Source organism: Myiozetetes cayanensis, unplaced genomic scaffold (assembly GCF_022539395.1).
Source record: "Myiozetetes cayanensis isolate MyiCay16 unplaced genomic scaffold, myiCay2020 scf1, whole genome shotgun sequence".
NCBI lineage: Eukaryota > Metazoa > Chordata > Aves > Passeriformes > Tyrannidae > Myiozetetes > Myiozetetes cayanensis.
Genome location: NW_026086604.1, coordinates 61,314,454 through 61,331,956, shown reverse-complemented (window position 1 = coordinate 61,331,956; position 17,503 = coordinate 61,314,454). Strand labels below are relative to the sequence as shown.

The following is a 17,503-nucleotide window of genomic DNA, read 5'->3' as shown; positions in this document are numbered from 1 at the left end:
CAAATTTTAATTTTGGAAATGGTAGCTCTCAATGTAGAAAAGGTTTCAGTCAACCTTTTTTAGCTGGACCTCTTTCATTATTTGTCAAATGGTGGTATCGAAAATCTAGTTTTATACAATATAAAGAGGGGGTTTGCTGTTCTTTCACCACAGCAGACTGGGGGGGCTGGAAATGAATACTCTAATTCTTCATGTTTAGGTTTTCAAATGTTATATATTGTACAATTTTTATATCTGTGCAACTTCTGATTTTTTTCCTGCCTAACTGCCCAATAGTTTATTTCTTAGTTAGTTATTTTATTTATTACATTGAATATTGATTCCTTTTTTTTTTTTTCCCCAGTGTGACAACGCAAAAGGACTCAAAGCCTTCTATGATGCAATAAAATATGGACCTAATCATCTGATGGTTTTTGGTGGTGTGTGTGCAACAGTTACTTCTATCATTGCTGAATCTCTAAAGGGGTGGAATTTGGTTCAGGTAAGGCATGGAATGGAATATATTCAAATGTTGATTATCTTGTATCTCTGGATCTTTTTATTTTGAAATTTAGAAACAGGTTTGATGCTTTGGTAGCTTTTCATTTTGTGTAATTAGTATGTCTCAGTTCCAAAGGCCAATGAAGTTATGTGTAAAGAAGAATAGTTACTTCTATATAGCACTGGATTTTAAGGCTTGACGTGGTACTCAAAATGCATGTGAGTATGGGGCAGCAGTCGTGTCTCAGCAGGTTAATTAAATAAAATTAATGTATCTCAAAAAGCAACTTAAATGAAAATCAAGTTCAATCATGGTAGATGAGCGAACCTAGGACTTTTGAAAGGCTTCAAATTATGGTAGTTCTGGGTATTTACTCAGTCTCTACTCAGTCATAATGCGACAATTCCTATGGACTTTAAAACTGTTGGAAGTGCGTAAATTCTAAGTAGTAACTGGGTTCATGTCTCAGTATGTAGCTCACAAAGCACATTTATTCACAGCTGTTCTTCTTCCTGACTTTCTCAAAGGTCAAGTTTGTGGAAAGGTTCCCTCTGCTGAGGAATCAGAATTTATTAATACTAATCTTTAAAATGCAGATGATAACAGCATGATTTTCATTTATTCAGTCATCTGTCTAGTGTTAATTTTTGGATTGATGGCTATTCATATAGCCATCTAGTTTTGCTTTTCTGATGTAGAAATACCCTGGCTTTCTACTCAATATTCATATTGTTCAAAGATAAATTTGTATATGTTTTTATTTAAAAACTCCAAAGTATTCTCTAGCAAAATAAAAAAATAATAATATATAACAATTACCTGAGGTTACGGTTACAAACAGGCTCCTCTTTTCCACCTGGAATACTTACTGAGAGTAGTGCAGAAAGAACAAATGAGGCATAATTAAGTTTGTGAAGAAGATGATGATCAGAGTACAAATGGGAAAATCTTAGGAGGATAATTAAAGTAGCTTGTTAACTGTGTTTGCAATGCTTGTCAGATCAGATCTTTTTTTCTTATGATTCAAGATTTTTTTTCTAATGTGAAAAACATCAGTTCTACTGTGGAAACAAAATAATAGTGTGTCTCTGGGAAGAATGCAGAAAGAACAGAAAGCCTGACACTGTCCTTTAACATTGTTCTTAAAAATGGCCTAGTTCATGACCTATAATGAAGTATGTGGCTGGAGCTCTGTTTCTTTTTAATTTGTCACATGGAACTTCCAGATATGTAGGATGTTTTAAATAGCTGGATTTTATTGTGCTAAAAATCTTTTCATTTGCAGTCAAGTTCTGCCTGATACAATCTGAAAATCAATTTGTTCATGAAGTTGCTCAGACTAGAAGGAAGGGTGATTAGAAAGCTTTCAAATGCCTGAACTTGTCAATATATGTGTTAAAATATAGAATGATATGATGCACTGCTACCAGAGAGCATTTATTTCTTTGTATTTAACCACTATGGTTGTGACTATGTCTAAAATATTATTTGTGATATCAGTCCATCAAGAGACTCTTTACTGTTTGGGTTCAGCATCCTGTGAGCACTAGATAAATCCTCATGTGGCAAAACTGTGCTTTGTGTCAGGTTTTTAGATATTGATTGACTGGATGATGAAAAAAAACACAAATAGCAGCACGACTGGGAAGTGTGGCGAGGCTTAGTGGATGGTATAGCAGTCTAAATACTGCTTGAGAAAGTGTTATGTCATATGGTGACAGGGGTTTGTGTATCTGCAAATCAGCAGATGTAGCATGTACAAGACAGTGGGAGAGTAGTACAAATCTTTCGACTCCTCAGGATCCACTGACATAAGTATCTCTGATTAAAAGCATAACTTCAATAGAAAGAAAAGATAGAATTCTGTAGTTCTCAGAAGTGGAGCAATATTCAACCTGATAAAATACAAGATTGCCCTCCCTCAAAACTTGAAACTCCATCTCAAGGAATCATAGCAAACTCACATGAATTGTTATATGAAATTATGATGAAGTCATTTCAAGTCAAGAAAAGGGAAAACAACATACAGACAAAAAATAACCTGACATTGTATTATTGAGTAGAGTATTTGCATTTGAATGTCCCCATCACTTTGTCCGTGTGCCTGCAGTCACGAAAACAAAGCTCTTAACCCTAGCAGGAATATTTGATTTAATTTACACAGGTGTCATGAGGTTGAGCAAAGTGATGACTGCCTTCCATGCAAGGGAAATGCAGGATAATACTGATAGTCCTGGGGGAATAGAGAAGAAAATAAAAATAATAACTGAAATAATTACTTCCTTGGGTACATACAGTATGAGACTTGCTGACTGCAAAAAATCCCCGAACTTTTCTGAAAGCTTTTTAGCCCTGAATTTCAAGTTCCTGGGTGACTGCTTTTCCTCTGTTTGGGTGAATTTCTCTGTTTTACTTCTTTGTCATTCTCTACAGTAAAAAGTTGCCAAAACCAAACAATGAAAAAAAAGGCCAAGAGTATAAATGTGCTGGAAATTATTGTGCTGCATTTGCTACTCAGGCAACTCATAAGTAGTGATGGGGGAGGGGAAGGAAATAGATTTTTGCAAGGCAGATTCAGTCTCTACTCTCCTTACTGTATGCTGTTGATAATGATAGTCTGGTTAAACCAGGTCACTGGTGACCTGCAACAAGCTGAAATATGCAGGACTATCAGCGGTTGAGAAGAGTCTTAGTCTGAAGGTGACTTGCCTTATTTCTGTGCTGTATCAAAACTCAGGGAACTTTTCGTTCTCCATCTTGACAAATTCTGGTTTAATTATGATCAGCAAGAGAAAGGGAGTTTGTGTTCTCAATTAGCTGCCTTCAATTGCTGACTGATTTAATTATCTCTTACTGTAACAAAATGAATTATATTTTAATGGAGCATTTTATATCTGTGAAAAGAGCAAGTTGTTTTATTCTGTAAAGATTTATGTCATCCTGAAGGACTTTCACTGAGGTATGCTAGGTGACAAAACTTGGAAAATATTTTTTGAACACACATTCTTAGTAGGACATATGCAGACACCCATTCCCTAGCCTCTCAAATGAAAAGCCTAGTGGGTAATCTCAGTGTGCCAGCAGTCCTTTGTTGAGTGACAGTCTGAGCATGGGCTGGAGGGTGCATATGCATCTTTGATCTCCAGTCTGTGGTGTGGAATCAGTTTGAACCCTTGGTGTTTCAGTTTAAAAGTGCCGTTATTAGTTATTCTGTGCCTTTGGCAGTGGGTCTTAAAGTCACAAAGGTATAATACCTGGTAGCTGCTGTGCTGTAGGGTGAATATTTCGATGTCAGATTCTGCCAGATTATTCTTATTCTCATTGTCTCTCAATGTGTGTTCAAGGCAATTAAAAAAAGTGAAGAAAAATAATGAATAGTATCTACAACATCTTGCAAAAGACAAGTTATTTATTTTGACTTTGTATACTGAAGCATTCCTGCTAGTATCCAAGTAGTGCAAAACAGAGGAGATAGCAACTCAGTCTTTCTCTTTTGTTTCAGGATTACATCTGTTTACATCTCCATGTGAATTTCTTACAGTGGCAAAAGCATACAATTTATATAATTTATATAATTTATATAATTTATATAATTTATATATTTTATATATTACTGTTTCTTCTGTTTTCATTGTCATCTCTCACTTTCCCTAATTGCTATATTAACAGAAACATTTAATCAGGATGAGGATTTTGACCACAACAGTCATCTCTCTTAATCTGCAGAACTCTTTCTCCATTTTTGGAGATTTGTCATTTTCTTTTGTTGTGCCATTTACATTCTCATACAACCTGCTTCATTTACAATTTCATTTGACTCTGGAAATAAACCTCTGCCAGAAACAAAGTATAAATATTTGTGCTTCTTTGGAATATCCTCTGTTTCTGCATATTTTATGTAATCTAGTCATAACTGCCAGCTTCTAGGCAAGTAACTGCTTCAGGCAATCCAGTGATTAGATCGTAATGACATTGAAAACTGAGTAACCTTATTTTGGATTCAGCACCTCATGTTGGAAAGTTTTCTAACAAAATTAGAGGTACCCTAATCATGATGTATTACTTTTGGGCATATTAATATAGGGCGAGTTCCACTTGTTAAAAAAGGATGTTAGAAAGGGAAAACTCATTTAGTTCTCCAGCTAGTGTAATTGAATATTAAGGAGCCTACCCTGAGATTTGTTTTGTTGTCCCAGAGATCCATAAGTATTCAAGATCCCATCTCTGAATCACTGAAGAGGCTGCTGGTGTTCAGGAAAATCAGTGATATTTCTAGCCTTTGGTTTCCTTCTGAAACAAGGCGGATGTGATTTCATTGTCAGTTCCTCCTAATAATTTCTGACCACTGGCCAATTGCAACCAAATTTTAACAAAGGAGTTCCCAAAGATTATTAGCTTCTGTACGTTTCTGTGAAAATGAGCTGCTGAGGAGAGTGATCCAGATGACTGAAGGAGAAGCTGCCGTATGAGCAAGGAGAACTTTAGGCCAACCATGTAATGTGGTGCTTCATGTCCAGAGGCTGTTTATGGAAAGGGAACTGACTGCATTGAGAGGATTGTTTAAAAAAGCAGAAGAAAATATTAGGGGAACACAGAGGAAGGGTGAAACTCAGAAGGATATAGAGTAAGAACTGAGGTATGTGTTTGTGTGTGTGTGTTTGTAGAAACATAAGATACATGTATCTGTAGGAAACCGGGATTTATTTGGTGTCCCTGCTACTCATCAAAATTCTTGTTTACAGAATTTCATAGCTATATGTAGGTTATAAATGGTGGTTTTAACACTGAAGTAATGCAATTCATCACAGAGATTTCTATACTGCCACTGAATCAAATTTCTTCTTGTTAATAGCTGAATTTTCTAAATCCTTATACATTTTACGTGGAGCTCTGGCATGGACATATAAACATTTGATAAAAAAATATGGGGTGTTTTTCTTTTTTTTTTTTAACATTTCTTGTCTCTCTTGTTCCAGTAGCGTGAGTTTATACTACTTTTACCTTCATTGCACAATTTCCATGTATTATTAGTTTGAGTAATGAAAAGACCATTTAAACTAGTCTTTGGCTAAGAAGATTAGCAACTTCTATCTATGTGATGCAGGCAGTCCCACTTGAACAGGCCTTTATCCCACTGGAATATGACCCAGTGCACCACACATCCAGAGTCTTTGGTTTCTTGGCCACAAAACACCATTGTGATCTCTTCTTTTTTTTCCCCCCTCTTCTTTTTTCCTTTGCTTTCCTATTTTTTTTCTCTTGGGACTGGAGGGATTTTATAGACTTTCTTTCTGTATTTGTGTTGTGCTTTTAGTAGGCAAAGTGTGTGAGGGAAAACAACTCTTGAGGTCTCATTATTTAAGGTGCAAACCTGATGACATTCTGGTCCTGCTTTTGGGAGTTAGCTGAGCACATAAGGAAGTTTTGCTCACTTTGCTGTAGGAATGCCTGGGAGCTCCTGAACAGGAAGAAAACACAGTAGGTCTGACCTTCAGGCAGAGTTTCATGTGAAGCTGCCCGTCATTTGAGAGAAGCTCTGGTGAATTTGGAGGGAGACAAACCTTTTAGTTCTGCAAATCCTCCCCTTGATACAAGCTGCCGGCAGGAGCCCTGCTGTTCTTGATGGAGCCTCCGGAGCTCTGTGGTTGCTGCTAGAGGAGCAGAAGCATGGGGAGTTGAAACAGATCATCAGTGCCATGCTTCCTAATTAAACTGAGAGTCTCAGCGTGTGGACAGATGCACACGTGCACAAGGTAAAAACACACTTGGGAGACTTGGAAGTAGTTGTATGTTTACCTTTAAACTTAGAGAGATGAATATGGCAGTGCAGCAGGGGAGAATGGCCTAGGGCAGAAGAATAACTTTGGTGAGAAAAGTTCTTTTGCAGTGTTTAAAAGCACTGATCCTGATTCCCAGTGCATTATTACAGTTATACGCCAGAGAAGACATTAGCCGTGCATTGCTGTTAATGGCAGAAATTTGATCCACAAAGTTTAAATTGAAATTTTCAGAAAATGTCCAGGCTGAGTTATGATAAGAAGTGCACATCCCAAATTTCAGATGCACTGCAAGAGTTAGTAGGACATTTTTTTATCTTATTTTTGCCTTCTGCTTAAATGTGTGATATTGATTACTATGGCTTATCCTCTCTTTCCATCGATTTGAAACTGGTTTCTATGAAGTGTTTACTTTTCTTTAGATATGATTAGCTGTTCTTTTTCATATTGTTTTTTCTGGAGAAAATGACAAAACTAAAATATATAGTCTAGTTTTTGCCATTAATCTAATGTCTAAAGTTCAGTTCATTACATAAAGCATGAGTAAAGGGATTTTAATACAGCTCTAGAGTTAGGTCAAAGTGTTGAAGACTGAAATCATATATTTATTCTAACTGTTCTATTTATTCTAACTATTCTACACATAATGTCAGAAAAAAACCCCACTTTTTTTTTTCCCTTCTTAGCTGTTTGTACATAATAATCACTTTTGTGTAGTATTGGATCAATAATATGAAATGAAAGTGAGTGGTGATCTAGGGAACAGACACATACTGAAAAGGCAAGGGTGTTATGTTGCCATGTTTGTGTTTGGGAAAATGCATTTAATTCTGAATAAATTAGATATTCACTTTCCTTCATGAACTCCTCCCATGAATCTGAATGGCCTCTTGAACAAAAATACAATACATTAAAACCCCTAACCCATAGTGCAACATACAAGCATAGGTACTTTTTTTTTTCAAATACAAAGCCTCATGTTTTAATGCTAACTCACTTTATTGATAAAGTGTTTAAAATATCCAGGTTAATTTATTATCAGAATAAATAACGGCTGTGTACTTGCATTTTTGTTTCCTTCTTCTTTTTGTTTTTCTCTGTGTAACTTTTATTCTGTCTCACTGCTTGTATTGTTGGGGTTTTTTTTCAGCTGGTCTTTTGTTTTCCTCATTTTGTTCATTTCTATAAAAGAGGGTTGAAGTATTTTTCTCATGTGGCTTTTGCAGCCCTTCAGCTAGGGTAGACTTGCCAGGTAGAATCTGACTCACCAAAATGTTTCAGTATTGCGCCTTGTGGCTGCTGCTGACACGTCCTTCACTGCTACAAAGGTATCCCTCATGTCCCCTCAGGCTCATTTATTGCTATTTGCTGCTGCTTTTTTCTGGAGGTGGTTTAGCGAGGGGAGGTAGATGGGCAGTTTTGTTTGCCATGTCTCCCTTCTCTCCTCTTCCCTGTCCTGATATAATAGGCAAATTTAAGATTTGCTTCTTTGTAAAATCACTTGTGGTTCAACATCCTTTCTATGCTGAATGATGATGACTGGGACATACAATGATTTCTTTTTCAGATTTGAGATTATTTTTATGGCACTTTTTCTAGTATCTTGTCAGATGTCTGGGTTTTTTATGGTCTAACCCACTGGACAGTAGTGCTGCTAAATTTCATTCTAGTCTGTAGCTGGTCATCATGTTTTCACTTGACTTTCTCTGGGACTTGTGGGGATATAGCTGTGTGACGCTAGTGTCCCATTAATGATCATAATTGACTTATTCATGGTTCTGCCAACCCAACGAATCACCTTTTGATTCATTAATCAAATGTCTCCCATTGTTTAGTGGGACCATTTTTATAGTTTCTCAGCACTTGCAGCACTGAATTTTGAGCTACCCCTTGCATTTTGCCCTGTGCCTGACTTTCTACAGATCTTGCTTTTATTTTCCTCATTTGAAAGCTAGCCCGGGGAAATCAGGTGCTAATTAGTTGCCCATCTGTATATGATTTTTCTGCTTTAAAGGTTATATTGATTAAAACTATCTTATTTTACTGAAAGTCACTTTATCTCTTTTTTGTTGACTTTTGGCAATCATTATTAATTTATTTCAAAATGTTCAGACTACAGTGTTGCATTTGTCTGACTGTTGCAACATTTCAAATATTCTAGAAAAGTTGATTTCAAACTTCTTTTACCACCAATTCCCCAAAGGTGGTCCTTATGTTTATTTTCACCGTACCTATAACTTCTGTAAAACTGGAATTGATTATTTTGGTATACTGTTTGTCAGAGTGGCTACTTTAATTTGTTTCTGAAAGGTGGCACTGAGTTCAACAGGACCAGCTCGCTGGCCTGTTCCTCAACAGCCTTCTTGGAAAGCCCTGTGGCAAGCCAGGCTGGACAAAAGGACTGGATTGTTTTCTATGCAGTCCTTTTGTCCAACCTGGCTTGAGTGGCCTTATGTAGAGTGGCACCCTCTGCCATAGCTACAGCTGTCCTTGGAACACACAAACCTTTCCACAGTAAAAGGCAAATACAATAAAGTCAAAATTGATACAGTTGCATCATACTGCTACTCCCACAGCCCTAAATTCACTTCTTCATTTCATTCTTTCTTATTTGAATGTTTTTCTTCAAAATACTGTTCTATTACAGAAAAAGGAAAGCATTTTCATGTGGTAAATTAACCTGCTTTCTCCTGAATGCTGTTTGGCAGCAGTTACTTAATTACTTATTTTGAGGAATAGCATAATTCATACAAATTCAGCAACAGCAGCTCCTGGGCATAAACTGAAGAACAAACTCATACACCAAGCACTTGGGAAAAAAAAAGAGCATCTTTACATAACTTTGAAAATGAAATAAAATATTTATTGGCCTTTAAAAACAGAAAAAGGTTAATTGTGCTCCACTGAAGAAGTAACACAATGCTGATATGTTTATAGAAAAGAAAGCAATAAAGTACAAATCCTCATATAATAGAAGTTGTTCTATGGGCATGATTCTCAAAAGCAGCGGTGTTCTTGATATATGATTCATCTAGTATTGAAACCTGTATGGCATATGTTTTAATTTTTGTATTTTCAGTTCTTGAATACCTCTAGAACAGTTCCTGGGGACTTGTACATCTTGCTACACGCTTTCTCCATACATCAATTAAGTTTTAACACAACTGGAGAAAAATAAGGCCAATTGAACAAGGGATAGTTATGTTTTAAACACGAAGTATCTTGGAAACACATTTATTTCCTCCAGCCTTAGTTATCACACATAGCAAAAACAGAATTTCAGTGTCAGAGAGAACAGATATGAGAGAACAGCGTACCTTAAGAACCTCCAGACTCTATTGGAAAACTGCTAATAAATGCATACAAAATTGCATCTGAAACAATCTGTGTTTGGAGTAAGAGGCTTTTTTATCTTGCCTTGGTTTCATTAATTCTTAGGAGATGAGTAGCTTGAAATTTCTGAACTCTTTGTTAAGCTATGACACACCCTGCTCCTAATTCTCAGAGTAAAGGAAAGCATTTCTCCAGTGAAGAGTAGTCCTCATCTTCCTTTATCTTGCTGAAGAAGTCTATTAGACTTTGTTATCTGATAGACAGCCTATCTCAAGCTAATTAATAAGCTAAATCAAGATTGACAGTATAACTACTATGAGCTTTGTTTGTGTTATGATGGAAACTAAGCTAGAAAACTTCTATGATTATTTATAATTAAGCTACTGTGAGGGCACAATACATATCAGGATGTGGATTCATTATGCCAGTTTGCTTTCTAAAAGTAAAAAGATTAGTGGCACAGTTTCTGAAAGGTTTGTTAAAGTCCTTCAGTATTCAGATGAGGGAATAGGAATACATGTGATTGGGGAGTGACAGGTTTCCAGCAGTCTGAAGTATTGTCTAAAGTGCTTGGGAGCTACAACTTTGTATTCATTATTAAACACTATCATCTTGACATAAATAAAGTGTTAATTTTTTGCTATAGAAAAGGGCAAGAAAGTTCTTCATCATAACCCTTTTGAAAATAAAAGCTTGTAGAAAAGTGATGACAGTCTAAAAGTCTGAAATAGTCTACAATTACAAATCAAAAGCTGCATGCTTTTTTGCATTTGTCCAGTGAAGGCCACGAAGGTGATCACTGTGATGATCACATCTCCTGTGATGACAGGCTGAGAGAGCTGGGGTGATTCATATTGGAGAAGGGAATGCTCTGGGGAAAACTTAACAGCCTTCCAGTACCTAAAGGCGATCTATAAGAAAGCTGGAGAGGGACTTTTTAGGGGGTTGGAGAGATAGGACAAGGGGTAATGGCTAACTGAAAGAGGGTAGGTTCAGATTTACTATTAGGAATAAATTCTTTACAGTGAGGTTGGTGAGGCACTTGAATAGGTTGCCCAGAGAAGCTGTGGCTGCTCTGCCCTTGCAAGTGTTCAAGCCCAGGCTGGATGGGACTCTGAGCAACCTGGTCTAATGGAAGGTGTCCCTACTCATGGGAGAGGGTTTGGAACTAGATGATCTTTAAGGTATATTCCAACACAAACCATTCTATGATTCCAAACAAACTCCCAAACAGAATCCACTGTTCTGTCTGGGAATATCTATAGCTGCAAGGAAAAGATCAGTTCTGGGAAAGTGGCATAGACATGCATCCTTGCTAATAATGGGGCTTTTCACTATAAAGACATAGTCATGCTAAAAAGACAATTTTTCTCATGTCTCTTGTTTAATTTAAACAATCAATCAATCCAAAGATTTGTTTGGGAAGCAAATTTTACCTGCTTCTGTTTTGAAGGCTCTGAATGCTACTGAGAAAAGCAGAGTGACTGAGCAAGCAATAGAGATGATCAGTGTTATGTTTAGCTCTTATTAACAGCATGAAAATTAAATAATAAAGTTGTGTACCTACCTATATATTTATACACACACAGATATCTTTTTAGAATTATCTGAAACTGTCTTCAGTCTTTTTTATGGCACAGCCCATTGCTAATGGGGCACTGGCATGTTTCAGAAAAAAGTAGTTGCATTCTCTTACATTGCTTGAGTATTAATTCTCATTCAGAAATATGTTTGACATGCATAAGTGGGTGCTACATAAGCAACCTGCTTTGAAATTTTCTTCCTGTGACTTTCTGCTCTCTAGTTGTTTTTGCCCTTCACCTGCTTTGCATTATTCTACTTACTTGTGAGAAGTTGAAAAGAAATGTGATTTGCAAATCCAAAAGTGAAGGAAAGACCAGAACCAATAGAAAAATCTTGTATGTTATTTGTGGATCTAGATACAGGAGGTCAGAATTACAGATTAGGGACCATAATCAGACCAACCTGGAAGAAATTTGGCTATAGAGACAGATGTTTAAGAAACAATTTTTACCTAGCAAATTTTGTTCAGTCTTTTCAAATTCTTGTGTGTTCTTAGCTATTAAAATTCAGTAATCTTGCAGTTGCCAAATCTGATTACGCCTAATGACATTAACATTAATGCTGATAATGAGTTCTTTGTCAGTGTGAAAAGTCTTGTGACCAATGTGATTTTGTCCTTGCTTTTGAAAGTCTGTCTGACGATGTTATAAAATCCCATCCTTCCTAGGACAGGTTAAATTCCTCCCAAATCCTTAGATTTTTTTCTTTCTAAAATCCTTAGCTTGGGAGAAAGGAAGAGAATGCAGAAGATAGTTTCTTTTCTTTTTCCTCTGTTAGAGCAAAAAGCAGAAAGATGCAACTTTGGGGTCTGAGTTTCACTGCCTGACTATTCACCTTTATTTATCAAGACTTCAAGCTACTGCTTTTGTAACTGTAATTATTATAGAGTCACTCTATGCATAAACTGTACACAAGGTTGCAGGAGGCATATCCTAAATTATAACACAAATCTTCCCTCATAACAAATGTGCTTGTGCCAGCTTGACTTGTTTCCTATTCACTGTACAATGGTTAGACCATAAAAAGAGATGTAGAATTCTGTAATTTACTTTGTCCTAAAAAAAAAAGGTATGTAGGTATGTTTGGGGGTTTTTGGGGGAGGGGGTGGGGTTGGTTTCTTTGTTTGTTTTTTAATAAAATAATTGAAACAGAAGACAACAAAACTGAGTAATAATCTTTGGACAAATATTTATTTACTGTGCTCTTTCTATTAGCCTCATTCTTAACTTTTCTAATTCTTGTTGCCACAAGCAGTGCTAGGAGGCTTAAAGGCAACATGATGCCAATTAGTCACTGCTCCTTTGCACAGCAGGCATTTATTTTTATGTCCAGAAGTCCACATTTATTATTGCAGATGAACCAACATGGGGTAGTTTCATAGTTAGTTCAATGGTCTAACTGGTTATATGAATGAGGAAAATGAAACTTTAAACGTTGTTACCCAGTATTCCACTGTTTAACAGGCAGATTATTATAGTATTATAACCACCTTGGAAAGATAGCTTGTGTCTCCAGTCACAAATGAATTCACACAAAATATGACATTCTTAGCATAGTTCTAAAGGGGAGAGGTCACTGTGCAGTAAATCTAATAATTAATGTTTACTAAGTGATTGAGAGTGCTACTTTGGAAGTCTTAGCTGCCTGTCCAGAGGCTACATAAATCTTACCTGAATGTTTTCCCCAAAAGCTGAATTTATGAGATATATGCTATCACAAAGCAAACTTCACCCTCAAGGGTAACATTATTGCCTCAGATCCCTAGATGAATAATGGAATGTGCATCACTTGAATGCTATACAGCTTCAGATTTGTCCATGTATGAAATGAATTTTGGTAACCCCACTATATGAGGACACCTTGAGGCCCAGTCTCTCTAGTCAAACTTGCCGTCAGACTTTACCCTTGATCCTGCTTCAGAGTGTAAATGCTTCTCATTCTGCATCTCTTCGTAGTCAACCACAAAACCCTCCATAACATGCTTCATTCTAGCAGGAGGGGTCCCATCCTAGCTGATACTACTTGTGAGTTCGCCAGGAGTTTTGACTGCAATTTCTACAGTCATTATGGGGAAAAAAGCATCATCAGAGACACCAAAACAAATGTCACTTTCCTAAACTGTCACAAAGATTACTGTGGCCAATATCACAATTTCTGGTTTTGTACCTCCTTCGGTTTTGGCCTTTGAGGGAGGTAATTCTGTCTTACCACAAAACATCAAAGGTGCAGTGAACTGTCTCAAATGGTCATAGCTCAGTTCTTACCCTCATGAAATTAAATTTTGGGAATCGGAAGTGGTACTGTCTCAGCTTCTTTTTTGGTGATGCAAGCACAGGCTGCGTGTGAGTACCTGTGTCACGGTAGAGAAGGGATGAATTTCCACTTCTCTAAACAACATTTATATGGAATAATAAGCATACCCACCTTTCACATTTACCTGAAAACCGAAGAGTGAAAAAGGTTGAGATGTACACATTTTCAGACCATGCTTTGGTCCCCAAGAGCACAGAGTTACAAAACCTGCTGCTCAAGCCCTTTGGAGGGGGGGAGTTCAGATACACTCGTTGGCTTGGAATGGCTCATTGCTCCACCTCTAACCACCCCCATGCTCAGCATGCCTGATGCACTTGAATTGAGTCCTGAGGCACTTAACTCTTCCTGTGTGCTGTACAGTGAGCTTAAGAGCCCAACTTTGTATTCCATTACTCTGAAAAAGCATTGATGTTCTCAGAGTATGCGTGTTTGCCACGTATTTCTGGAACCATGTCTATCTTTCATCATACTGCAACTGCTTGCTATGGTTAACCACCATATATAAAATTGCAGTTCTAATTTTAGCATCACACTTGGCTTCTGTGGAAGTGGCTGTAATGAACAAAATGAAAAGGTATTAGCCAAATCCTTTTGCCTGCTCTGCAATCTAATTGTCATCTGGAGAAATCTCTTCAAAGTTGTTATAACAACTTTATGGCCTCAGCACAGAGGAAGTTATATGCCTCTACTGAGGCATACTGTTAGACATTGAAGACCAATATACTGATAGAAAAAAAGAAATCCCCTTCATGGAGATTTTACTTGATTTTAGGAATGCCTAAATGTATAAGGCAACCCCCTTTTTGTCTCAGATGGCTCCACGTGCTGGATATGTATGAATTTGCTGTTGTGCATTCTATTTAGCCTTGGTCTAGTCAATGCAGGTTATTGTCACTTAGTTGCAGAAACAGACCTTAATATAATACACTGTTTTTCTTTTAAGATGTTTCCAGTAGAGATGATGCTGGTATTTGTTAAAATAAAATAGTCAGAAGGGTTGCCTAGAATTCTGAAGGTTTACAGTTCTCCCCTAAGACAGTCCAAATCACATCTGAGTGCTACAACCAGTAGGCTACGGAGCCACTGTCCCTCTCATGCACTGTTTTTCTAGCCATATGAGCCTTTTATTTACTTTACTGTGCAGTGAGACATCACTGACATGGGGGAGGAGAAGATCACACAGTGTAGTTGGCACTCTGAGCTTCGGGTGATGATAAAAACAGCCCTGGTGCATCAACCTGAGGATGGTATCCCATCTAAGATTCCTTTCTTCTGGGCAAGACTTACACTGCCTCTAAAATATGCGTACTCCTACATACTAGTAGCCAATGTGTCTAGATAAAAATAATGAACTATAACCAGCTGCTTTGGCAGAACAAGTATCAGTGCTCCTCAGTCTGTGATCTGCATGGATGGGTGTAGGGATCTGCTGACTTGACTGATGTGCCTGGTCTTTGCAGAGTGAGGGATTTGGCTCTCACCATTAGCCTTGGCATTCCTGTCAGCTGAATATGCCCCGTTTAGTATACAACTTGTTTTCAGCTTTGTTTTTTGCACCACCATAGTTTCCAGTTCATGTTATAAGGAAGATAAATGTGCCCAGAGCCCAGGGTCCTCTTTGGGGACCCAGCTCCCACACATTGTGTCCTGCAGTATTTAGCTTGTAGATACTGGGATACTTAATTTTACCTATACCTTAATTTGTATTTACTATGCTACCTGCAGTTACCTTGTGCAATATAAACATACAGTGAGGAGAGAACCAGAAAATAGCTGGTTTATTGATTGTAGCTTAGGGATCATTTTCAAACATTCTAGATATGTATAGGGGAATAATCTGTCTCTATTCTCATGAAGATATAGCTTAAACAGTATATGACTGATCTTGTCAGCTTAAATTTTTATGAAATTTAGAATGTGACATTTAGTATGTCTGAACTTACATCCATGTAGAATACTGTCAGTTCTTTGGAGTCAGTTCAGGATAGGGCACTCAAATTATCTGTATCAAATTATCTATTCTTACAGGAACAAATGGCTGGATTTTTTTTTTATACAGCATGAAAAACCTTCAGTTCATTTATAATCTGTTGGATAACTTTCAAAAAATTCTTAAAGAGGAAGAATATTATATTATTTAGGTATTGATTACACTCAATGTTCAGAATTTCAAAGCAAGTCTTTTCCAGAACAGATTCCAGAAGAATCACTATAGTGATTCTTAACCACCTTAACACATAGATCACAACATTCCTTATTTTACAAAAAATTGAGCCTAAGGGTTTCTCAACATAATATATGACAGTACCCAAGAGGTACCAAAAATAGTAATCTTCTGTTTTAGTCTGTACACAACCTAGAAATGCATGTTGTAATTGCAAAACACAGACATTAAAAAAAATTAATTAATTTTAATGTTTTCTAAGCATTCTTCAAGCAAATTGAGAGGCTAAGTTTTTAATTTTGAAGATACTTATCTTTGTTTGGTGATTCCTAGATCCCATGCACTACTTTATTTATGTATAAATTAAAAATTATGAAACTCTGGGTTTTTTTATCTATGGCAGTATCTCTATTTTTATTTTGATCTGAATAAGTATAAAATTCCACAATATGAAGGTATGATAGATCATGCAGGTCAGAGCTAAAAATATTAAAGTTTTATTAGAATACATAAATATATATAAAATTTGGTTAAATTGCTCAAAATTAAAACCTGATATCTGGGAGTATTTATAAATATCATATAAAAACTTCTACGGTTTTGTTACTCTATACAACTTCTCCTTGGAAGAAGAAGTAAATTCTTCATAATTTTTTGCATAAACCAATGTTGAAATGTTCTGCTCTCAGGGAGACATACTTTACTTGCGTTAACCCTATTTGTGGTTGGAGGTTACGAACATTATACATTGATGTCTTATCTCTATTTGACTCTAAGTTTAATTTTTTTCTTTAGAAATATATGTGAAATATCGTGAGCTAGAAAAATGGGACCTATTTGGTCCTATTTGCAGTACACAAATCATAGAATCATAGAATCATAGAATAGATTGTGTTGGAAAAGACCTCCAAGATCATCAAGTCCAACCCCTGATCCAACTCTAATTACTATATCATGGCACTAAGGGCCATGTCCAATCTCTTTTTAAAAACTTCCAGGGATGGTGAATCCACCACCTCTCTGGGCAGGCCGTTCCAATGCCTGATCACCCTCTCTGTAAAGAATTTCTTCCTAACATCTAACCTAAACTTCCCCTGGCAGAGCTTGAGCCCATGTCCCCTTGTCCTGTTGTTGGTTGCCTGGGAGAAGAGACCAACCCCCACCTGGTTATAACTTCCCTTCAGGTAGTTGAAGAGAGTGATGAGGTCACCTCTAAGCCTTCTCTTCTCTAGACTAAACAATCCCAGCTCCCTCAGCCTCTCCTCATAGGACTTGTGCTCAAGTCCCTTCACCAGCCTGGTTGCTCTTCTCTGGACCCGCTCCAGCACCTCAATGTCTTTCCTGACTGAGGGGCCCAGAGCTGAACACAATACTCAAGGTGTGGCCTCACCAACGCAGAGTACAGGGGAAGGATCACCTCCCTGCTCCTGCTGGCCACACTGTTCTTGATGCAGGCCAGGATGCCATTGGCCTTCTTGGCCACCTGGGCACACTGCTGGCTCATGTTCAGCTTCCTGTCAATCAGCACCCCCAGGTCCCTTTCCACCTGGCTGCTCTCCAGCCACTCTGTGCCCAAATGAGATCTCATTTTAAGTATATTCTCTGGTTTTAGCATAAACTTATTTCCCAGTCTCGATACTTTAACATTAGAGTCGGGGTCTTCTGAGTAGATAGTCAGGAAAGTTTTCATTACCATAAGTGTGGTCAAACACTGAAACAGGTTCCCCAGGAGTGGTGTGGAGTCTTTACCCTTGGAGACACTTGGTACCCTTAGTCTGGCTGCATTGGGCAGACTGTAAGCAGCAGGTTGATTCTGAGGGAGGTGATCCTTCCCCTCTTCTAGGCACACCT

General features: G+C 37.4%; 1 protein-coding gene across 2 annotated transcripts in view; it reads left to right on the top strand.

Moving 5' to 3' along the window:
• Positions 1-17,503, top strand: part of GABBR2 (gamma-aminobutyric acid type B receptor subunit 2) — a 467,784-nt gene that overhangs the window by 102,646 nt on the left and 347,635 nt on the right. For both annotated transcript variants that reach the window (XM_050330892.1, XM_050330888.1), the window contains exon 2: positions 344-481. In XM_050330892.1, the coding sequence (XP_050186849.1) occupies positions 344-481 (138 nt within the window). The remainder of the gene's footprint in view (positions 1-343; positions 482-17,503) is intronic.